The sequence below is a fragment of the Natator depressus genome, chromosome 1 (genome assembly GCF_965152275.1).
Source record: "Natator depressus isolate rNatDep1 chromosome 1, rNatDep2.hap1, whole genome shotgun sequence".
NCBI lineage: Eukaryota > Metazoa > Chordata > Testudines > Cheloniidae > Natator > Natator depressus.
In genome coordinates, this window is record NC_134234.1 from 133,904,174 (window position 1) to 133,927,118 (window position 22,945).

Here is a 22,945-nt window from a genome sequence, read left to right on the forward strand (position 1 = left end):
TTATTCAATATTTATGGTGTGTTAACACAATCACAGTTCCTATTGTTAAAGAGCAATAAGAAATAAAAACAAACCCCAGCATGTCTGGCTTATTTTATTTAATTTAAGTTGGCAATTTATTTCTGAAAGTAAGGTTTTATAAAAAAAATTGTGATATTTTAAAAGAAAACACTGAAGGGTATTCACATGCTCAAAAGATCTCAGAATCTAATAGCTCCAATTTTCGGCACTGGAGTAAATGGCAAGATATTCCAAAAGGCTCAGTTCCTCTTTAGGCACCTACATGAAATTGCAGGATTTTCAAGAGTGCCCAGCAACGTTCTCAGCACAGTTGCCAATTTTCACATGGTAAATAGGCACCCCAACTTTCACAATAAGCCAAAACTCAAGCTAATCCCATTTCAAAACCAGGCCAAAACAAGCCAATCCCTAAGAACCCCAACACTCTATGTGACTAGATCCCCCCGGTGTGCAGTCTGGGACTATGGTGGGCCTGCTGTGCACCCCTGACACTCTCTCCTCCCGCCCTTGCCCTTGCTTGCCCCTTGACCATGCTTGCCAGGAGCCGATCAAAAAAAAGAAGAAAAAAAAAAAGAAGCAACAAGCTACAAGCCAAACAAGCAACTCACAAGCCAATTAAGCCAAAAACAAGCTCAATTTCTGTGTTTTTCCCCCACAGGTCTGGCATGTCTGGTTCTCCGTGTGAGCTACCCCAGGTGCTGGGCTCTCATGAAAATCCTGCCTCTTCATTTAGGTGCCTAAATAGCGGCCGAACCCTTCTGACAATCTGGCCCAAAAATCTCAAAACAAAACTCAATGCCCTTCCTCACTGAGTACTTGTAGAAAGGAATAGGCAAATTAATCTGGAGGATTATTTTATTTCATTGTTTAAATTGAGAAGAGGCAACCAGTTCTATTCTTCATATTTTATTGCCATGCATAGTATACTGTTTGAATTTATGAAAGGCAATGTTGAACTGAATGAAGATACAACTTCACAGTGTCTGTAAGGCTGTATGTTACTTTCATAAATGATGAAGTAGGCAAGAATAACAAAGTCATAAAAATACTAAATGCATTTAAATATCATGTTCAGTGTGTCAAACTAGATACAGGAAAGCCAGAAAACAGTGGTAAAATTAAGGTTCCAAGTCCCTTCTGCTTGCCCCTTTATGAAAACAAGAGAGTCTGTCATTCGTCATGCATATCAGCCTTAACTTTGATAACTTGTTTAAAATAATGAACATTCTCTACATGCTGTGTTTGGGGATTTAGGCAAGGATGAAAATTATCATCTAATCATTAATGGGTCTGCAAGGGACGTTATTTGTGATGTACAATATATGGAAAACTTTTTTAGAGTTGGTAAATATTATATATACTTAGACTATTTAAAATATATATTATTTACCTGGTGGAAAGGAAAACTTTAGACCTTTCAAAAATTATCTAAATGACTGAGATGGCTCTTTTAATCAAAGTATTTAGGATTTATACTTTGTACATTAATATGCATTCAAAATTGCCAGTGAAGTTGGTTGCTGCCCATGCATGTTAATGGCTTTCAAAGTTTAATCTCTTGGCATTGTAACTCTTTTTTGGAAAATCCCTAGGGGATTATGTTTTTCTATGGTCTAATCACTTGCCAAATTTCATTTTGTTGAAATTGATGCTGGTTTTGAATTAGACAGACTAGAAAAGAAAAACAAAACTTCAAACCAGGGAAACAAAATATTTTTCAAACTCTGGTATCAAAGGTTTTCACTATGTATATAATTAAATGCTTGTTTATATGAAAACCCCCTAAAATCTAGTGATATAAATTAGCTATTATAATATATCAACTGGTTCAACTGCTAAGAAATAATACACGCAACAGGTTCCTGAGGAGATCTCATTATCTAGGTATTGTCAGGAGTTCATAAGAAAAAACTTAAGATAATTTTTGTTAGAGCTGTTTCACTCAGCAGAATTTATTGTACCTCTTTGTACAATAGCCTGCTATACTGAATGACATGAATTATATGGCAGTCTGATTCCAAAATGTAACAGTCCTTCAGTGGTGGAATTTATCCTGTGAAGTGCTGGACTTCAGATCAATCAATCACCTGGAGCACTCAGATTAAACTAAGTCTCTCTCCTACCACACTGCCATTTTCTTATCTCAGAATAATACATTTGGAACTCTTCTCCCCATCAAGGAGCAATTCTGGATGACACACACACACACGCTGGGACTTCAATGTTGCTTCACTCAGTGCACTATTCTCCTTTTTCCTACCATAGGGAAACAAAAGTCTATGGAGTAAAATGTAGAAGATGAAAAGGAATTAGTCTGCTATCTGGCACCAATCTACTGCATCAAGGCAGCTAGGGATGTCATTCTAAAGAGGCAGAAAGCTACATGTTCCTGTAACCTAGGTCTCCCACACTGCATTGCCCAACACTAAAGCACTGCTACATGACTAGTCTCAGTGAAAATTTCTGATTATGGCTCTCAGGACCCTACACACATTTTCTCTCTAAACTAATTTACCAAAACTAATCAAAGAAGGAGCAATAACAAGGCTTCTTTTGCAAAAACACACCATTTTAATGGGGTTGGAGAAGGTTCACAGCGAGAACATATACAGAGGGAAAGATTCCTGCTCTATTAATTTGCTGTCAAGCCTTACAGGGAAAAAAAACCCTGAAAGCTAGAAAGATGCAATAATGATTGTTTAAGAGCTGTTCTAAAAAGAGTGACAAAAACGGTCTAACCTCTTTAAGTACCCTCAATGAAAAGATTTAAACAGGCTATTGTTAGACCTCTGGGTACCTTTTTTCTCTTGGCTTTGTTCTGTATTTTCCTCTGCTGCAGTTTCCATGGCTGGCTTCATACCATCCACCAAAAATGCTTTCTCCCCCCTCCTCCCAGCAAAATCTTTTTCTCTTCTTTCTTTCTTACTCCCTTCTGTCTCTTATTTACAGCAGCAGTGATTGAGTGGCTCTGTTCTTCACTACAGTAGATTACAGTCCTTTCCAAAATGCAAAAAGTCTTGTCAGCTTCAATTTTGCTCTGCTTACTGGTCCATAAAGATTTGTGCCAGGAAACACTCAGCCATACGTCACCAAGGACCCCAGTTACAAATAGCCATTCTGTGTCCGATTGTGTCCCAACTTCTATGTAGCTGGGATTGGAAGAATCGGCTAACCACCCTTTCTCCTTGCTTGCTCTCTCTTTCCCCTTCCCTCTCTTTCTCCAGAGGCTCCCAATGAATGTTAATCAATTCTCTTAGCAAAGAATGGATTTGTGACATCAGAAGTGGGGATGCATATGAGAATGAAAGAAGCCCCCTCCTGTCGCATGACTCAGCTATGAAACTAGCTCCCCTATTGCTGTCTCTAAGGAGAGTCATCACACAATCACAAGGCTCTCTTTCCCATGGGACCCTATTATTATGCTTCACATTTTGATTTATTCCATATGCCCTCTGCTCTTGCAGAGAACATAAACACAATGTGCACACCGCCTCCAGTTTATCTTCTGCTGACTTTAAGAAGCAAGTAAGGTTTGGCTCTCATACAGCACAAACCAAAGGAAAACAAACAATTGTGTATGGATGTATCTGTGTCCACATAACATACAGAGACAGCTTAAAGCAGAATTTAAAATCCTTTCCTTCTCTGGCTAGCAAAGATCACAATACAAATGTGAACACAAACAAACAGAAGTACAATGTAATAGTTTTTAAAATAAAACTGGGTAAGCAAGCATACAGTCCATAATTTTCAAATGGGTGCCTAACGTGAGGCCCTGATTCAGGGGAGCAACCCTTTTCAGGGAAGAAGTTAAGCATGTGTTTAAGCGCCGTCCTGAAAAGGGATGGACCTGAGTGATTTTAAAGTGCTTCTCTGAATCTTAGGCAATTAAAGATGAGAATTAAAGTACATCCACAGAGATAATGGACGTCAGTGATTTAACCAATTTCAAAATTTTGGCCCTGGGGCTGATCCTGAAAGGAAATAAGGTATCAGCTGACTTCAGTGGTTTCTGAGGGGGCTCAACACCATACTCGATAAGTCCCATATCCTGCATGTTCCTTATATTTAATTGGAGCAAGATGGTGGGCAGAGAAAAGCACCCTGAAGAGTTTGCAGACATGCTGCCGTCTCCTTTGATTATAAGGAACACACCCACAATTGGTCAATTCAGTCCACAGTTTGAGAATACTCCTGGATTCCTCACTGACACTAAGCTCTCAATAGCAGCATCTGCAAATAATGCTTTCTACCATCTTCGGTTAATTAAGAGACTCTGTCCCTCCTTTGAACGATGACCTCAGTTCGCCACCACTTTATTACCTTCCAACTGGTCTACAATATACTGGATACGATACCTAAAAGCTCAGCTAAAACTCTAGAATAAGACCCATGGTTAACAGCTCTGCTGCTCTAGCACAAAGGTACTTTCTACCTTCAAAGTAAAATTCACCTGTATAGGAGACAGAGCTTTTTAGGAGGCTATCCCAAAGCTGTGTAACAAACAATTCTCCTCCTGGGGAAAGGATGACAAAAAGAACCACCCACTTTTGACACATGAAAGCACTCAGATGCTATGGTGATGAGGGTGGTGATATTATGCTCAGATACTATAGTGATAAGAACCTATACAGAACAGAATTAAATTTTGGTCTAGTGATCCTTGTAAACAAATAAAACTTTATTTGGGGCATTTTTGCATCTGACATCAATGAAAACAAAAATACAAGACAATGATGCTAAAAGACGTCTCCAAGTTTCATTGAAGTGCCAGAAAGTAACAAGTCAAAATGGAAAGGTAGCTATTTGTTTCCACAAGTAAAATCACTGCAGCTTGCAATTTATCAATAAACTGGTAGTGTTTCTGATAATTGCAGTGCCATATTTAGTTCAATTTCCTTAATGTATTTGGCTTATACTGTCCTATTTGGAAGACTGCTACTTCATTTCTTCCCCCGCAGAGCATGGAAATAAATCCAAACTGATGCAATTTTTATGGGTTTATGATGTGTGGCATACTTCCCAAGATACAATGATCATCTCTGGGTTTTGTTTTGTTTTTTAATGTTTTGGCTGACCCACCTATCTCTATTGCCTTCAGAGGTAAACCGCTATAGAACCTCCGGTCAATTTAAGTGAGACCTATTTGTTGAAAGTTGAATGTTTCCTGGTTCGTAAGTAGTTTTTCTTGAATGAGTTCAGGACTTTAGAACAGATGTGTTATTAACAAGTTATTAACTAGCAGGCAGTGGAGACCACCCCCTTTTCTTCCAAGGATCGCCCCTCCTATGTCCAAGTAGTGAAGAAATACATAACACTAGAAGAACACATTAACTACTCAAGAACTTGAACTAATGTCTTCAAGAGCCATCAATCTAACTATTTAAAGCTACCTAAACTAATTAAATTATTAATTCTAGCTACTGAATCATCCTCTAAAGATTTAAGTGATGCAGCAAAGTGTGAAGTTCTCTCCCACTCCCTCCTGTTTTCCAGCTTGCTGAAAGATGTGATGGGTTTTAAGTCACAGTTTATCATCTTACTTCAGTCATTTCCTAATTCTCCTCCACTTCTTTCCCTTTATTAGCAAGCACTGCAGATGGAACAAACACTGCTTTCTCCTCTGCTACCATCAGTACTATTACTGTACACACATGTTCAAGACCACTGTAACCAAAAGCCTAAGCCCAAGACCCCAACTCTTCTCAAAATGAGGTAGGTCTTTTTCAGAATGCACTGTCCTCCAGGGAGATTATAAGGTTGTATGCAAACACTAGCTATCTCCACCACTGTGGTGAAGGGCACTGTTACCCGGACAGCCACAAAGAATTTTTAGAATGAAGAATCTCCTCCTTCCCTCATCAGAAGAGTTTTAAAAAGCCTGACAAAAATGATCTCGAGAGACTGAAATCCAGATAACCACAGTCATAAGGACGGGGTTGATTGAGATAACCAATGCTGGGAGAGTCACACAATTATGCTCCAGGAGTTCAAAAGAGTGACATTTTATTTGCAGCTCAAAATAAAATTAAAAATGAGTGAGGGGGGGGAGAAGAGGAGAGGGATGAATGGAGGATTCTGCTGCTGAAACACAGCCCTAAGCCTACAGCACGACACTAACAGTTAAAGCGATAGAGTTAAGTACGTGAGAACACTGCAGAATAGGTCCCAGGGGATAACCAGGTAGTACAAAATATAACTCCCTATTTTTTGAACTAATTTATTTTAAAATATCTGTAATTATTTTTCTTGGTCAAAGTGAAGCATTGCAATTACACAAATTAAAAATATGTTAACTATATTTAAATATATTATAGAAATATAAATAACTATATTTAAAGATATGTAGGTATATTAAAAACATAATTTTGTTAGCAGGTGCCTATTCTTTTTGAACACTGGCTGCCTCTATTCATGTCAGTAACAATCTAGTTCACATTCATAAAGGATAAGGAGATCTGTGATAAGTTATAGAAAATTCATTATAAGCTTTAAGTAGATGGACACACTCCGCCATTTCTACAAAGGCTTTAGAGAGCTACAACAAAGAGAATTTTCACACTTTTCCCAAAGAACGTTTGAAGCTGAAATACACGGCTTGGATTTTTGAAGGCTAAATCCTGAGACTCTGTATCACACAGGACTGCAATATATATTCAAAGTGGCTGGTTTTAAAGTAAGCAGATAATACAAGCATACATTCTTTTAAAAGAAAGAACAAATGTACATGCAATTTAACGTATGGTTTTTATTTTGGGTTTCTCTTGATATATAAACCGATGTGAAGTTTCAACAACCTAAATTTCATTCAAACCCTGTGCATGTTTTTTGCCCCAAGTTATCTAAGGTTGGGTGTAAACTCTCTGACATAGTGTTTATTTATAACTGATGACAATTTTCATAGGGTGCGATATGTTCAAAGCACAGTAGTTAGTTTTAGCTTCATAGCTGTCACATACTGGTGAGATGCTTTAAAAATCTGCCTCCAATTCCTTTGACATGCTGAACTGTTTGAAAAACAAAATTCCAAGTGATATCATTGTCTCATATTTGCTAACTAGTGATATCAGTAATGAATGATTATGAGAAAAATAATAAAATTGTATTTTAATACTCTACATAACATGCAGAATACTTGAAAATGTGTGTGTATTATACCTATATCTATCTATCTATATCGATAGATAGACGATAAAATGACTGAGTCTCCAATCCTGGACTTCTGTGGATAGAGCAGTATTGGGACCTTAGTTCGGACAATAAGTATCCTCGGGTAATAAGGGATTAGCTGGTGAATTTAGCTCATCACAATGAAAATTCTCAGCTATTTAAAAAAGTCAGAAGTAGGCAGATACCCAATGACTGTTGATAAACAAGACTGATCCTAGTAAGTCCTATTGATCATAAAATAGTGAGAGAAATCAGTCCTTTAACATCTTGGGCCAAATCCTACTGCCCTTACTTATCCTACTTACTTATCGTTTCAATAAAATTCCCATTACACTTAAATGCCATAATTTTTTAAACCTAGGTGTCTACAGTTCACTCCTATATCCATATTTAGTCTCTTACATGTAACAGACCTGACTTTCAAAGGCCACATTTTTGAGATGGCTAAATATATATTTAGGAGCCAAAAGGAGAGGAAAGCCAAAGACTTCATGAAGTCACTAAGGATTAGCTGTTGTTATTGATTTTATACTTGGATTCTAATGTGATGGGCAGTAGTATAAAACCCTAAGATTTAGACACCCAGGTTTGAAAATTTGGCCAATGGGACTACTTTCATGACGAAAGCCAGCAGGATTTGGCCACTACAGATAAGAGAACCATAACCAATTAGTAGTATGGATTCAGAAAGTTTGGGTACCACCTAACCTAACTGCTTTCTTAATAGTATTAAAAATCTGTGGACAAAGTAAAGCAGTAGATTTAATATATTTGTATTTTACTATGGTTAAGCCTTTGGCACAACGTCTCACAAAACCCTATTCTCAAAATGGAGTCAAAATGGCTTGAATATAAACACTACCAGTTATCGTGACCCTTTGTTTGTAGCCCTTCAGACTGTTTCCTCATACCAAAGTAACAAGTTGAGGAGAGGTGTGGTACTGGGGACGGGGGGGTGCGCACTGCAATGGTCTGCATTAGGGACAGTCTTATTTAATAATATTCATTTAGAAAAAGGAGTAAACAGCACATTAATGAAATTCACAGATTAAACTGAACTGGAAGGCATTAAGAACATTAGCTAGGATAGTAGAATAATCCAAAGACTTTCAGAGATGAGAATTGTGGATGGAAACTCTAAAAAAGGTTCATCTTGAAATAAAAACCTAAATTCTGTGGAAAAATACAGTAATTCAAACTACAAATATCAACTGGAGGGAGAAATGTGGGGAACAGTAGTACTGGAAAAAGGTGAAAAAGCTGTAAAAAAATAGCCAATAAAATGTTGGGGTGCATACATCAACACAGAAGCTATAGCCCTTCGATAGATAGCTCTGGCTTGGCCACTCCTAAAATCTGTTCTGGGCATCTGCTTACCAGAAATAATGTTGACAAATTGGAGGGAGCTCATGCAACAGCTACAAAAATTATTGTAGTGAATAGATAATAAGGAAAGATTATCAAGAGCTAAAAATATACAGCTTGGCTAAGTGAATGGGGACAGGAAAACAGCCTCCCAATAGCAAGGAGGAAGGAAAATTATTTAGCATAATAGAAGAGGATGTAACTGTTGAAATTTAGAAAGGAAAAACTTGGCTGAATATCAGGCATATTTCCTGACATGGAACAGTCTGCCAAAGCAAGCAGTGGAATCCCCATCACAGGGGACTTTTAAAACTGGGGTGGACTAATCTGTAGGTAACAGTTTTGTAGGTAACAGTGAGTGATTCCCTGGCAATAAAACGTATTTGATTGCTCTAGTAGGTCTCTAAATTCTATGACATATTTAACAAATATAGTCCTATACCCCACAACTTTCCTTCCCTTGAAAACAAACACACACTAAGAGCTAGTGAAAAACAAAGCAGTTATATTTCCACACCTCTACATTCACCAGAGCTAACGCAGAACCTCTTGGAATGACAACTGACCTGTGAAATAGATCCTGCCAAGCTTAGCACACAACCTCCCTACCAGAAATAGGTTTTATTTAACCACTGACAATTTACAGTGCTGTCCTTTTACATCTTCGTAGGCTTCTCCTCCATTCTCCTACTACTCACTGAACATTCAATGGCCATGTTTGTAGTCCTAGAAGTGGAAGACATGGCTGCTTTTGAAGGTTTTCAACTCTCATTATATTTAAACGTAGTATTAATTGGATAACTAGGCAGTTGAACCTATCTGCTGGCTACATAACTATAAAATCTTTGCAAATCAAGCAAGCATACTATAGGCACTGCTTAACACACATTACATATACTTCCTCCTTTCCCTTTAGAAGGTAAAGATTTGGGCACATTTATCAACCTCAGTATCCCTAGAGCACCTACAGCAGTTTCCAATTCTCAGCTGAATGAAGGTATCCAAGCTATGTGACCAAATGCCATACTTCAGTCTATTTTTTTTCACCAAAATGCACTCCCACTTCATATTCAGCTCCATCATCTGGAGTCAATACACCAGGATGGGAGTTGATTCAACCTTTGAGTTCAAATACACTGTAGATTTTAACATCTTATTTGCACAATACTTACCTTGCCATATCCCCTGTAGATTCTCATCTGTTCACAACTTAGGTGCATATGTCAACACTATATCTTTTTCCAGTGCCTCACTAAGATGCATTTCTAGCATTCTTCTCTGGGGTTTAACTCATATTTCATATCACTTCTTGGGGTTTTCATTTAGCCAACCCCATCCCACTTCACTCATTCTTGTTTTAAATACTGCAAGATTCAGTTCTTTGCATCCCTCTCCTGGGATATCTCCCTGCTAGCTTTGACATTACATCTATGCAGATGCACTCCTGACTCACTTGCGGATCCCTCTATTTCTCTGCTTTGATTATGAAACATCCAGCAGTAGGATGCTGCAGCATAGCTTGGAGCTGATACAAGACTAAAGTCCTTTGTCTTCACTCTCATCTTAGACCTTAACTTTGCGCCTAAAGCTAAATAAATTGGAATCATCCTTGACTGTGAACTCTGTCCTCTAACATCTTTCATGTCTAAATCTGTCTGGCCACCTCAGAAAATTGCCATCTGTACTTAATTCTGGATCTGCTGAAGCATCTCCTTAGGTGTTTATACCACTTTCACATGTTATGTTGTTTACTGTATGACACCATAAATTATAGATGAGGGGGCAGGGACAGAGAAAAGACCTATTTATATCAAAATTGTTCCACAACCAGTAATAGAGTTTGTCTCTCTCTCAAACCTCCAGATACCCACAGCTGCTCTGTATTTGAAGTTTGCAAATACCCAAGAGGGAAAGGAATCTTTCCTTACTTGATCTATGAGGGTGAGAGAAATGGGATGAAATCTGTGCCAAGGAAAATTGTGTTATAGTATAAAATTATAGATTGAATACCATGGGCAAGACTCCACAGTCTGCTAGCAGGAAGTGGCAAAAGCCCATCACTGGTCATGTAAAAGAATACTAGACAAAACAGTTGAGATCTATTTAAAAGAGTGCTTCCAGATTTGGCAGGGAATGACCAAACAGAATCTTACCTATTAGAAATGAAAAAACTTGTTCTCTCCCATCCTCTCTCACCTTTTACCCACCCTTCTATTCTCAAAATTCTCCACTGACTTGCCTCACCTCCCTTTTCTGCACTCCCGTTTACCTATAGTCTCCTGTCACTTTTTCCAGGCGCTCCTGCCGGGGAAATGGGGTTGGGACGTAGGGGCTGGGACGTAGGGGCTTGCCCCACTTCCCAACAGGAGTGCTGGGCAGGCAGAGCAGGGTCGTGGTGTAGAGGCACCCATTTTTCCAGAGCCTCCAATTGGCCTGGGCCCCTGGGCATGGGCCCCGTTGGCCCAGTGGCTAATCCACCACTGCGTGGACCAGAAAGAGAAAGAATTTGGCTTGATTTCCAAGAGTTACTGGCCTCAAATTTGTAAAAGCTTTCTTACTTTTCAGTATTTGAGATACTTTGTAAACAAGAGGTCATCTAAAAATAAAATTTTATTTTTTATATATCAAATATAGAGAAAAAGAAAAACTTCATCCAACTTTACATCCCAATGGTATGTTTTTAAACCCAGTTAATTCTCAATTTTTTACACATTGCTTTGAAAATGTGAAGTGCAGTCCAAAAGCACTGAATGTTATGTAGGGTTTTTGGGGACAAATCACAAGAACAAAATGTGATTTTTACTATACGCCACTAGAACCCAGAGAAAAAGATACTGCCTGAATCTCATGCTGCAATCAAACAGAATTTTAAAGAAACACACATGGCTTTTTTCTTCAGACTGTAGAATTACATCAGTGACATCAGAACAGAAAAGAAAGGAAAAATCTGTAATTTATAGAGCCATTGGAAAATGAGGCATTATTAAGTGAGTTGTCCACCCATGGCCATATAGGAATCCTGTAGTAGAGCCAAAAATACTTCCCAAGTTTGCTGACATCCAGTTCAGTGTTTTAACCGCCCTGCCATCTTTCTGAAAGAGATGTGTAGTTTTACATACTTTTCCTGAGTTTGACGATGCCACCAAAACAAGAGAGCCACAAGTGTGTTGCAAGAAGTCATTCCTGAACAAGTGCATATCAACACCGCACCTAAAACATCGGGGGTGAAAACTTAGCCCCACTGAAGTCAATGGCAAAACTACTATTTGACTTCAACAGATCCAGGATTTCAGCCAGGAAATATTGGCAATTTATACAGCAGCAGCTTAATCCTCCCCCCTCTCCCCCCCCCATCTCAGCCAAAACGCTGACATCAGAGAAAGTGTTGAAATAAATGGTTGGGTACAAGGTGTTGAAACTGATATTTAAACACTGGTTTCAACACCTTGTGAGTCAGCCATTATTTCAGTGAGATTAAACCATAGGTGAGAAAGATCAGGGTTACCCAAGGCAACTGTAGGCCACCTGTTAAATTATAAAATGTATTTTCAATTTGTGAACAAGATATTTAATCATGAAATCCTCAGCTGAGATACTCTCTAAAGGGTTCCCAATTAATTACCATATTCTCTGAAAGTACAGATTTCCTCATTAAGAAGACTGCAGGACATTAACAAGTTCTACTTTGAGGGTTCCCAATTAACTCATCTAAATATGTGCCAGGCAACTTGAACAAATGCATCTTTTCCAAGCCCCTCTTCTGAGCTGGAGCACTGCACCTATTGGAATCCTAGTCACGTATAAAGTAACGGTTCTTTCTGCACTTCACAATGCCCTTGAGAATGCTGTTCATGGGCAACAAACAATGGTTGCTGAAGTGTTTAACTGTTCTTTCACTTACATACAAGCAGCTGCACACATAAAAAGTTAAGTGTGCACTTGGGGAACTCAAAATAATTAAAGAAAGACCCTATCTTATAATATTGAGTAACTTAACCTGACTAAAGATAGGAAATTTGGAATTACGTCTGGAACATGTCATGTCTAGCTTTTGCTGAAAATCAGAGCAGTGGGTGATCTCACCTACAAAATAAGCTTCAAGACAAAAGCACTACATGGTGAGTTAAGGACAGGGTAGCAGTCTTCATTCACAATTCTCTGATAGGCTATCTAAAAATTCCTTTGCCAGGGCAGTACAGGTCCCTACACTATATATTTCTAGCACTTTGTTTACTTTATTGAAAACCTCAGGACTTGGGGCACTCAATTTGCTTGGAGACTATGCCACAGCCCTCACCAGCAGGGAGATTTCATTGAAGTTCAGCATATGTTTTTCTTTTCCATCCCATTACTCCTAATTATGCCTAACTAAATAGTTTCTTCCAAACTTGGTGTTTACTCATTTAAAACACTTTCAAGCCACTATGTCTGCACTTTGTCATGATTTAAAATAGAATATTTTTTTCATTTAATGTTTCATCATAAATGAATCCCCTCCTACCTTTGGATTATGATTAGGTTCTCTGAACTCCATCTAGTTTGTCAATGTCTTTCTGGTACTGGAGTTTCCAAGGATTAAAGGCACTATTCCTGGTGTTCTCTTGCCAGTTGCATAGAAGGGGATTGTTACACACCTGCTCTGTGACTTGATGCCTCTACATATGCAGTTCAAAACTGCACTGGGCATTTTTGCTCTCAGTGGTATTTATTGTAAACTCATGCCCAATTTGGTCTTTATCACCTCCCTTAGATTTCTTTCAGTACTATTCATGATCCCTCCTGACTCCCACCGTATTCTTCTCTTTTCTTTTTTTTTGGGTGGGGGGTCTGAGGAGGAAAAGGGTATAAAGGGAGAGATGTTCTTCAACCGATAAGCTTCCTCCCTTCTCCCTGGCTAAGCTCCATTTCGGACCGTCTGGATTACAGCACTGACTAAATACAGTGGGCAACAGACCAAGCCACTTCACAGTTCTGGTCTGTTCAGAGAGGTACCCTGGTCAATACGGAACTGCGGCTTTGCTCTTTATGCATGCCCCAGTGCCGCTATGTGTAGCGTGACGTATGTATTCTCATTCCTGAGCAAATCATCCAGCCTGATTTAGCTGTTCAAAGATTGATTGGTAGAAATAAGTTGAAAAATTTAAATGGGATAATGGTTAAAAGAAGGGTTTGGGTTGTTTTTTTTTTATGCACTTCTGTCACATACACAGGAAACAAAAGACAGCAGCAACACAGTGAAATATATGAGCAAAAGCACACTTTTGTTAGATTAATATTCTATTAGAACATTGTTTTCCGGCTTCTTCAGGCCCCAAATAACAAACTGTAAGCCTATTCTTGCTTTAAACACAATTTCAGGCAAGTACCCTAATGTCATTATCAGGAGATCCATTACTTAGTTATGAGTAGTTGACATAGTTCCTTCTATTTCCGTTGTATGAGTTCACTGATGTATAGATAAATCTTGTACACTACATAAAACTAACACTGATTAAAATATAAAACTAAAAAACAGATGAGACTTAATTTGATTCTCAGATGCAAACAGGACAACTATTTGGCCAATCAATATAGGCCACTAGAGTCACAATAGCATAAGATGAAGCGATGGGACAACATTTAGGACAGGTCACAGACTTTTTTCAACCACCAGCTACATTTTATAGACTTTCTCGTAGCTCTAAAATAAACCCAGCTCTATATGTATTTGGTTGAGTTTTATTTATATTTGAATTGGGGTATTTAATGTTTATATTGCTTTAGAAATCTCTATTAAAGATATTTCATAAAGATTTTAAAATGCAGACTATTTATGAGATTGTCATAATCTATATCTGCAGGATCGGCAGATTCTGCTCTTGAAAACACTATTTTACTTTTGGATCTTCAGTAATGCAATTTGCTTACAACTTTAAAACAGATAGGAAAGCATATCTTTATTAGGCTAGTTCTGGAACGTGGTGCCCAAACAAGACTGTAGAAAACACTACTGTCACCTTTCTGCTAACATTAGGTATTATGGAAAGTAAGGGTGCTGATTCTTATCACATAGGGAAATAGTTGTGAATGCAGATTAAACTGTGTGTCCTCTAATGATCTTATTTTATTTAGAAAAAAAATCATAAAAGATACAAGAGTTGTAACTATGAGAAGCACATAGGTGTCAAAATTACATATTGATGAGTGTACATGGGTTCATGTACAGAACATCAGATCAGATTTTATGTACTGTGGGATGGGCTATACGGACACAGATAAAGACTTCTAAATATTGAATTAAGCATAGCCGAACATCCTCTGAATCAGGCCAAGAACTGCTCCTTTATTTCTATGACTTCTTGGCTGACAAGCTAGAGGCTTGGGTTAGAGTTCCTCTGATAACTCCCCCTACTACAATCAATATATTAATTGTGCGTATACTGCTGTCCTTGAAGGAAGTACTTGGCAGTCCCGTTGTATGCATCTGTATAGAAAAGATTTCAAGAAGAGTCAGTCGGGCAAGGAGACCAGACTGAACCCATGAGAACCCGCTCATCTCTGTGCAGCCAGCAGACCACAGGTCTTCATGGGTGACTGAACCCTTCAGCTCTATTCATCCCTGTTCTTAAGGCATAATAACAAACAGCAGCGCTCTCATAATACAGGCCTCTCCATTCTTCCCTCTTTTATCATCATTCATATTGCAGCTATGACATGACTGAAAGGGATTCTGATGGGAAATGTGCTTCAAATTAGCATATTTCCCCTCCATACAATAGAGGCATTAAGCTGCTGCATTTTGAAAGTCTAAACAAAAGAAGCAAGACTGTTTTTAGCAGCAGTGTTTGAAGTTTAATTATCTGTCTATCTTAAAGCATCTTTAACAAGTTTGCACTTTTTAAAAGAAGAAAACATGCAAGATAAAAATCTTCACTTCTAAAAAGTATTAGTTTGATGCTTTTATACATATAAAATAATTATCCGGACTGGTAAAGAGCAATTTTTTTTTTACCAGTAAATTGTTTATACTGAAGCATGACAGACACTTGTACATCTTTATGTGTATTTGTTTTGCTTACTCCAGACTTGTAGACAATCTATCATCAAGGATTTCAGAACTAATGTACATTGACAGTGCCCTATCAAATCAATTACAGTTCTTCAGGGAGCTGGGTTTCTTCAGTAGTAACTTGATTTTTTTTCCCCCTCTGCACAAACTAAAATAAGTAAGACCTATTAAAATTCAGTCAGGTGCAGCATTGCTAGATTTAAGAAAAAATATACTGATTGTCCTCTTTTATATTGAGCATGTATAACCAGAGGTGAAAGGGGATTGGATTAGAAAGTGATTAGCTAATTAAAAGGAAAGGAGGAAGCTGAACTTGAGACAGAAAAACAAAGCACTGTCATACCAAAACAGCTTTTAGGCAACCTGTGCTCGGAGGACACTTACCACCGGCCAGAATGCTGGTACCAGGCTTTTAATCACTGGCTAGTGTGGCTAGACAAGAAGGCAGCCAACTCTGTGGCTGTCTTGGTAAAATGCATTTCTGCTTTCATCCCTTCCCACATTAAGCAAGAATATTTCCTAAGAGGAAGGGCCTCAGAACATCAAGTAAAAGATATTTCCCCGAAGCAGTGCTGAATTTCCAAAGCACTGGTGTGATCGACACTCAAGCATGTCTTGTTATAAAACACAGCTCAGGACTCTCTCTATAATGCACTTGAAGCTCTGAGAGAAAGAGGGAATGTTAGTGAGATCCCAAACCACTCTGAGTGAGCTGGTCTAGGATCTGTTCAGAACGAGGCTGCAAAGTCAGCCTGGGGTTTTCAGAGGAAGTACTGCAAGAGTATTTACATTGGTCAGATGAATCTACTTTGGAATTTCAGTCTTTTGCTGTTATTTTCCACTGAGATTTCCTGGTGAGACACTACTGTAATTTACGTTTTCTGCTTTGTTCCTCCTAGAGGCTAGATTTCTGAAGCTGCGTCCACAGGGCTGGTGTCCCCTTGCAGAGGTGTTGCTTTTCTGTCACCTATTTTCATAACATAGGAATTGCCCTACTGAATCAGACCCATGTTCCACTTTTTAGGTCAGTATCCTGTTCCCGACAGCAGCCCGTAGCAGGGATCTGTGTCGATGGTGCAAGCAGTTGGCAGTCATAGGTTAACTTTCACTCAGGGAAGTTTCCTCCTAACTCCCAACAGTGGTTGGCTTAAGCTGCTGCTAATGTTCTTGTGGCATTTGGGAGAAGTAGGCTGCTGGAAAAAGGACTCCATTAAGGACATGATGGTTGATATTGGTCCACGCTGATCCACCTCATATTAAGTTGGCGGATATATTACTCTGGGCAGAGTTCAAGATGTTAGTTTTGACCTACAAAACCCTGCATGACCCGAGACTACCCACCTACCTGAGAGATTGCTTTTCTCCTCAAGCCATATGGCTGCAGTTATGATGAGTTAAACTTGAGCTGGTCTCCCCTTCATATAAAAGGGTGGGAGCTAAGGTCCGCTGCCTTGCAAGTCACTCCCCTGCCTTTGGCCCTAAATAGCTGAACTTGTTGGCCTTCAAAGCACACTGCAAAACCCATCTCATGGGGGGAGAAGGGGAGCAGGAGAATTATGAGGGTTGTTAGTTGTGGGAGCAGGCAGGGATTGTTTCAGCCTTCATTTGGCCTTTCTGTTGCTGATTTGGGGTTAGGTGAAATTGGTGGAAGTTAAAATTAATGATATTTGAATTTCAAATGAATATTGAGACACTTAGACTGATGGGCATAGACTTATTTTCTATATAAATCAAAACAATTTTACATGTTCACTAAATTGATACATTTATTCATTGCACACACGTGTGTTATACCTAAACAATTTTATTTTGCCTTTCAGATCACAAAGAAATCTGGCTTGAATAATAGTAAACAAGTATTCGTATTTATTATTAGGGACTGTCAAGGTTCCTTCCCCACTCTGAACTCTACGGTACAGATGTGGGGACCTGCATGAAAGACCCCCTAAGCTTATTCTTACCAGCTTAGGTTAAATGCTGCCACCACCAAAGTGTTACACAAAGAACAGGAGAAGTGCCCACTTGGAAACATCTCCCCCCAAGCACTACACCCCCTTTCCTGGGGAAGGCTTGATAAAAATCCTCACCAATTTTCATAGGTGAACACAGACCCAAACCCTTGGATTTAAGAACAATGAAAAGCAATCAGGTTCTTAAAAGAAGAATTTTAATTGAAGAAAAAGTAAAAGAATCACCTCTGTAAAATCAGGATTGTAAATACCTTACAGGGTAATCAGATTCAAAAAACATAGAGAATCCCTCTAGGTAAAACCTTAAGTTACAAAAAGGTACAAAAACAGGAATATACATTCCATTCAGCACAACTTATTTTATCAGCCATTTAAACAAAACAGAATCTAACGCATATCTAGCTAGATTCCTTACTGACTTTTTACAGGAGTTCTGACCTGCATTCCTGCTCTGGTCCCAGCAAAAGCATCACACAGACAGAGAGAACCCTTTGTTTTTCCCCCCCTCCAGCTTTGAAAGTATCTTGTCTCCTCATTGGTCATTTTGGTCAGGTGCCAGCGAGGTTATCCTAGCTTCTTAACCCTTTACACGTGAGAGGGTTTTTCCTCTGGCCAGGAGGGATTTAAAGGTGTTTACCCTTCCCTTTATATTTATGACAGGGACCATTTATCTAAAAGCAGACATACATTACTTCTAGTTGCTATTTCTATGGCCAGCCATGCTTCTACCCTTCCAAGTGCTTGATAATTTGGGGGCAAATATCAAGGACAAGACCTGTTCATATTACAAAGGGAAGGTATAATTCACAGTCTCATGTTAAAGCTAAAAGAGGAGGAATTTATGCTGGGTGTCAGGGGGGCTTTTTATTCAGTCCTTGGTATGAGGTGCACACTAATAAAATAGCCTGAGTAGTTAACAGAGGAATGTAAGGCCATGATGGGGATCAGTTCTACTTCTACAAATTGATTTCAATACGACTGCTTGCAGATCAAGGTACTATTCATCCTGAGTAAAATTGGGCCCTTAGGCAGAAATATTAAATCAGTTATATGGATGTGGATGCTGTGAAGTGGGGAATAGACTAGACAGAACTTTGGCTGTATCCACAAATTGCTATATTCCTATGATTCTACATGTCAATAGTTCCTTCCATTCCTTCCTTCCCCACAAATCAAAGTCATTAAGAGAAATTTCCACCAAAATAAAAAGCAATTCCATTTCATACAATTAGACTCTGAATCTTGAACTTAGCTCAAGAACAGAGATGGCTTGGAAGGATATTCTTTTCAGCACAACACTTCAGGCAGGCCCTACTGAACCTCACCCCCTGGAGCATCTCCTTCCTGGTGTATACAGAAAAATGACATCCTGTGGAGCAAACCTCTTAAATAGAGGAGGCCAGAATACTTCACCAGCTCGTTTGAATAGGTCATTATGTGCTAAAAGGTCAAGGAAAATAATCCCAAATTCTAGTTCTTATATAGAATATACAGAAATGCTATGGTATTTTAGCATAGAACAGCCAGCTGTGGCAACAGCATTGTTCTTCTTTTCCTAGAAGTGCTGAAGTAGCACTCAATCTGCCTTCTCTGGTGCCTAGAGATGATCTTTAGAGGATCACTGCAGAAATCTGTTTGACTTGGAATGTGGGACATATTCCTAATAAAATGTTCCATTCCTACAGACAGCAATAAGATCGGAAATGTATGTTTTAGTTAAACCTTATTAAGCCTTACTAATTTTCCATTATAGATTGCTGCCTATACACAGCCAAAAAGTATATATCTTATCAAGTAACTTCCACAACGCCCAGGAGCCACTTGTTTTTCCATGTATATCTCTAAAGTAGGTTTTTATAAGAGGACATCCTCCAGGATCTTTGCCAGCTCGGATCTAATCCTGGTCCTTGGTGAGAAGAGAGAGCCTCCCCAAAATGTTATTTACATAAATTGTAACAGGACAATATTTGAGCTCAGAAAAGAATCTGCTACTTTTGTAGGTAAAAATTGTGTGGCCCTCTGCACTGTTCTCATACAAGGTGATTAGCACAGAGGCAAAGATATATTACCCATGAAGTGGAACAAGCCCCCTTTATCTGCTTTTTTGCCCATTCAACTCACTCTAAAAAGTTTGGCTTCTTGGATTGCCTTTGCAAATAATTTGAACACTTTAATGACTTTGCGGTGTTTGGTTCAAGGCATTTAGTGAGTGCTAGAAGTGGTTCTCAATCTTTCAGGCAACTGCACAAGTTTACCACACTCACAGATCGCTACTATAAAAGCTGGAGACCACCCACTTCCATTCATCAGTGCATACTCTAAATCATGCTGGACTTTGGAGTAATTCCCAGCTTTATTCTAGCAATTGCAATACTGACTTACAGCAGAGGTGGTACATTGCAACCCACAACAAAGGGCCATCCTTAAAGTTAGGGAAGGGGAACCTAGAGTACCAGTTACCAGTAAGTCTACATTTTAGTCACGGGTATTTTTAGTAAAAGTCAAAGACAGGTCACTGATAGTAAACAAAAAAATTCACAGCCTGTTACCTGTCCATGACTTTACTATATACCCCTGACTAAAACTTGGGGGATGGGGGAGTGGCTCAGGAGGGCAGCCCTGGGGGAGCCGCGAGTGCTGGGGAGAGGGGCGCAGCCTGGGGGGCACATTGGTGGAGCTGGGGCAGGCTCCCTACCTGGCTCCTAGCTCCACATGCTGCCTCCACTCCGCCCCAAGCCCCAGTTCTGCAGCTCCCATTGGCTGGGAACCAGGGCCAATGGGAGCGGCGGGGGCGGTGCCTGCAGGCGGAGGCAGCACATGGAGCTAGGAGCTGAGGGCGGGAGTCTGTGTCACCCTTCCGGGGAGTCCCCGCACGCACGTAAGCACCGCCCCACACCCCAACCCCCAGCCCTGAGCCTCCCACACCTAAACTCCTACTCCTGGGGGGCGGGGGGAGCCCAAGACTCACACAATATATGATAGATTGCAAACTCATTAAGGCAGGCAGCGTCTTAGACCCCATGGACAAGTTTGTGGCCCAACCTTAGAAACCCAAAGGTCTGTAAGAGTGGGAGACAGATCTGTGGGGAAGGGGAGAGTACAAGCAGCTTCCTCTCTCTCACACTTTGTACCCTTCACAGGGTTGGGCACTATCCCAGTGAATGACTGGATCCAGGACAGCGTCTCCTGTGACATTAGCCTTGACACAGGATGGGTTGTTATGGCCCCCATCCTGCTGCACCCGCCAGTGGAGCTGACCCCATGTTGGGGAGGGATACACTGTACTCTGTGTACAAAATGCCTCCAGAAGTTCACAGTAGGGAAGTACACCTGTGCACTAAAAGGCACACACTTTAGTTCTATCCACCCACATACAGCATCAAGCATACTGTTGATGTCAACAGTTATTTTTTACTTCTGAAATTTATTTCCAACTATACTGTTATCTTTAAAACTTGTACAAATGACGCCAGCTATTCCAGCTGTACCAGCTCCTATAGGACTTAATAGAAAATGATAACTTTCATACAGATTTTTGAATCATTCTATACGATTTATTAGACTTTCTTGCCCTGCAATGTCATTCTACTGAATGGTTTTTAAGAAGTACACAATTGCTATTAAGTTTTATAGGCTTTTTTACATTAAAAGTAATTTCTCTAGATCCCTAGTTTTCTTCCTTTCATTCTGTAGGATTTTTCCATGGGTGCTGTGAATAAACCCTATCCGAACCCACAGCGAAAACTGTCATCTATCCAGGGCACAGCAAATGGCAAAAGATGAGGAACAGCATAAACTTGGCTATTTTTGTCTTCAAATATTTGTAAGTTGTACTGTAGTATCTGAAATTTTATTTTAAAAGCATTTGCTTGTAAATATGGAGATAAAGACCAAATTAGAAATGCAGGGGAAATAACTATATTAAAGATGTATAGTAAGTTATTAAAAGGAAGGGTTTTTCTTCTTACTTAGACAAAATTTCAGTCTGAATTTTTTAACCTACTGTTGTTAAAAGTAACATATAAAACGCATCTGAAGAACTGGGGTTTTTACCCACAAAAGCTTATGCTCAAATAATCTGTTAGTCTTTAAGGTGCCACCGGACTCCTTGTTGCTTTTGTGGATACAGACTAACACGGCTATCCCCCGATATAAAATGACTAACACTGAGATTAGAGGGGGGGGAAAAAAAAATCTCGATTCAGTTTGTTTACTTTGTGCATTTGACAACAGTTTGTGTATTGTCAGTATTGTATCCCAGTATGGTCAGTTTCCTGTTGCTTGTTTGGGTCTTTCACAAAATAGGAGAAAAACATTTTATGTAATAGACAAGGAAATTTAGGTGCAGGTGTAGTTCCTGAAGTTACTTTTAAATATTTTTTTTCAGTTGGTTACATCTAAAGTTGATGGTGTCTCTTTAAATAAATTGCTGGTGTTAGTTCTTTAGACACAACATAAGACTTTCAATTTATCAGTTTCTCTGCATAGATGAGGTTAATTCAGTTTTATTTTTAAGTTTTCACACGGGAACATTTCGATTTTTATTATTTCTTCTATATGGAAATACTTGCCTGGATTTTTAGACAAGCAGCGTTATTTATTTTTGCAGTTTCAATTTGTTCCTTTGAATCTACGTAAATACTTTATTATATTTCCTCTCTGCTTGTTTAGCTTTTATTGAGATTCACCATGAGTGGCTAGTGTGTTTTTATTTCTGTGTTTTCATGCTTAAAACACAACAGCAATACAAGCCTAAAGAGCACAGTTTAAAAAAAAAGTCTCACCATTTGCAATTCTGAACTACTAATTTGCTAACAAGCTTGTTCCCCATTTTCAGAAGTAATTTTAAATTGTAAATTGATTCAGACAGTAGATCAGACACGACAGAGGCAGATTAAGCTTTTGTGGGGTTCTGGGAGAAAGCAAGTGGGGCACCCTCTCCAACCTTCCCGCAGTCCTCCTCCCCCCTGCCAGCAGCACCAGGCATGTGGAGCTGGTCGGGGAGCGGGGGCACCCATTTTTCCAGAGCCCCCCAATTGGCCAGGGCCCCTGGGCATGGGCCCCGTTGGCCCAGTGGCTAATCCGCCACTAACGATAGTAGTAATCTTACATTGTATTCTAAGACAATCACAGAAATGTCGGGCTGGAAGGGATCTCAAGAGAACGTTAAGTCCAGCCCTTCTGTGCTGAGGCTGGCTCAAGTAAACCTAAACCACACATGACAGATGTTTGGCCAACCTGTTCTTAAAACCCTGCAGCGACAGGGATTCCACAACTTCCCTTGCAAGCCTATTCCAGAGCTTAACTACCCTTACAGTTAGGAAAAACTTTCTAATACCTAACCTAAATCTCCCTTGCTGCATATTAAGCC

At 39.4% G+C, this 22,945-nt stretch overlaps 1 protein-coding gene across 11 annotated transcripts in view; it reads right to left on the reverse strand.

The window, feature by feature from the left end:
• Positions 1-22,945, reverse strand: part of GPM6B (glycoprotein M6B) — a 140,154-nt gene that overhangs the window by 35,253 nt on the left and 81,956 nt on the right. The window contains exon 1 of one of the 11 annotated variants that reach the window (XM_074967040.1): positions 2,819-3,299. The exons of 7 other annotated variants lie outside the window; for them this stretch is intronic. In XM_074967040.1, coding sequence (XP_074823141.1) covers positions 2,819-2,879 — 61 coding nt within the window. In that variant the 5' untranslated portion in view covers positions 2,880-3,299. Of the gene's footprint in view, positions 1-2,818; positions 3,300-22,945 lie in introns of those variants that run through there. 3 more of the 11 variants (XM_074967118.1, XM_074967096.1, XM_074967143.1) reach the window with 3 other exon arrangements.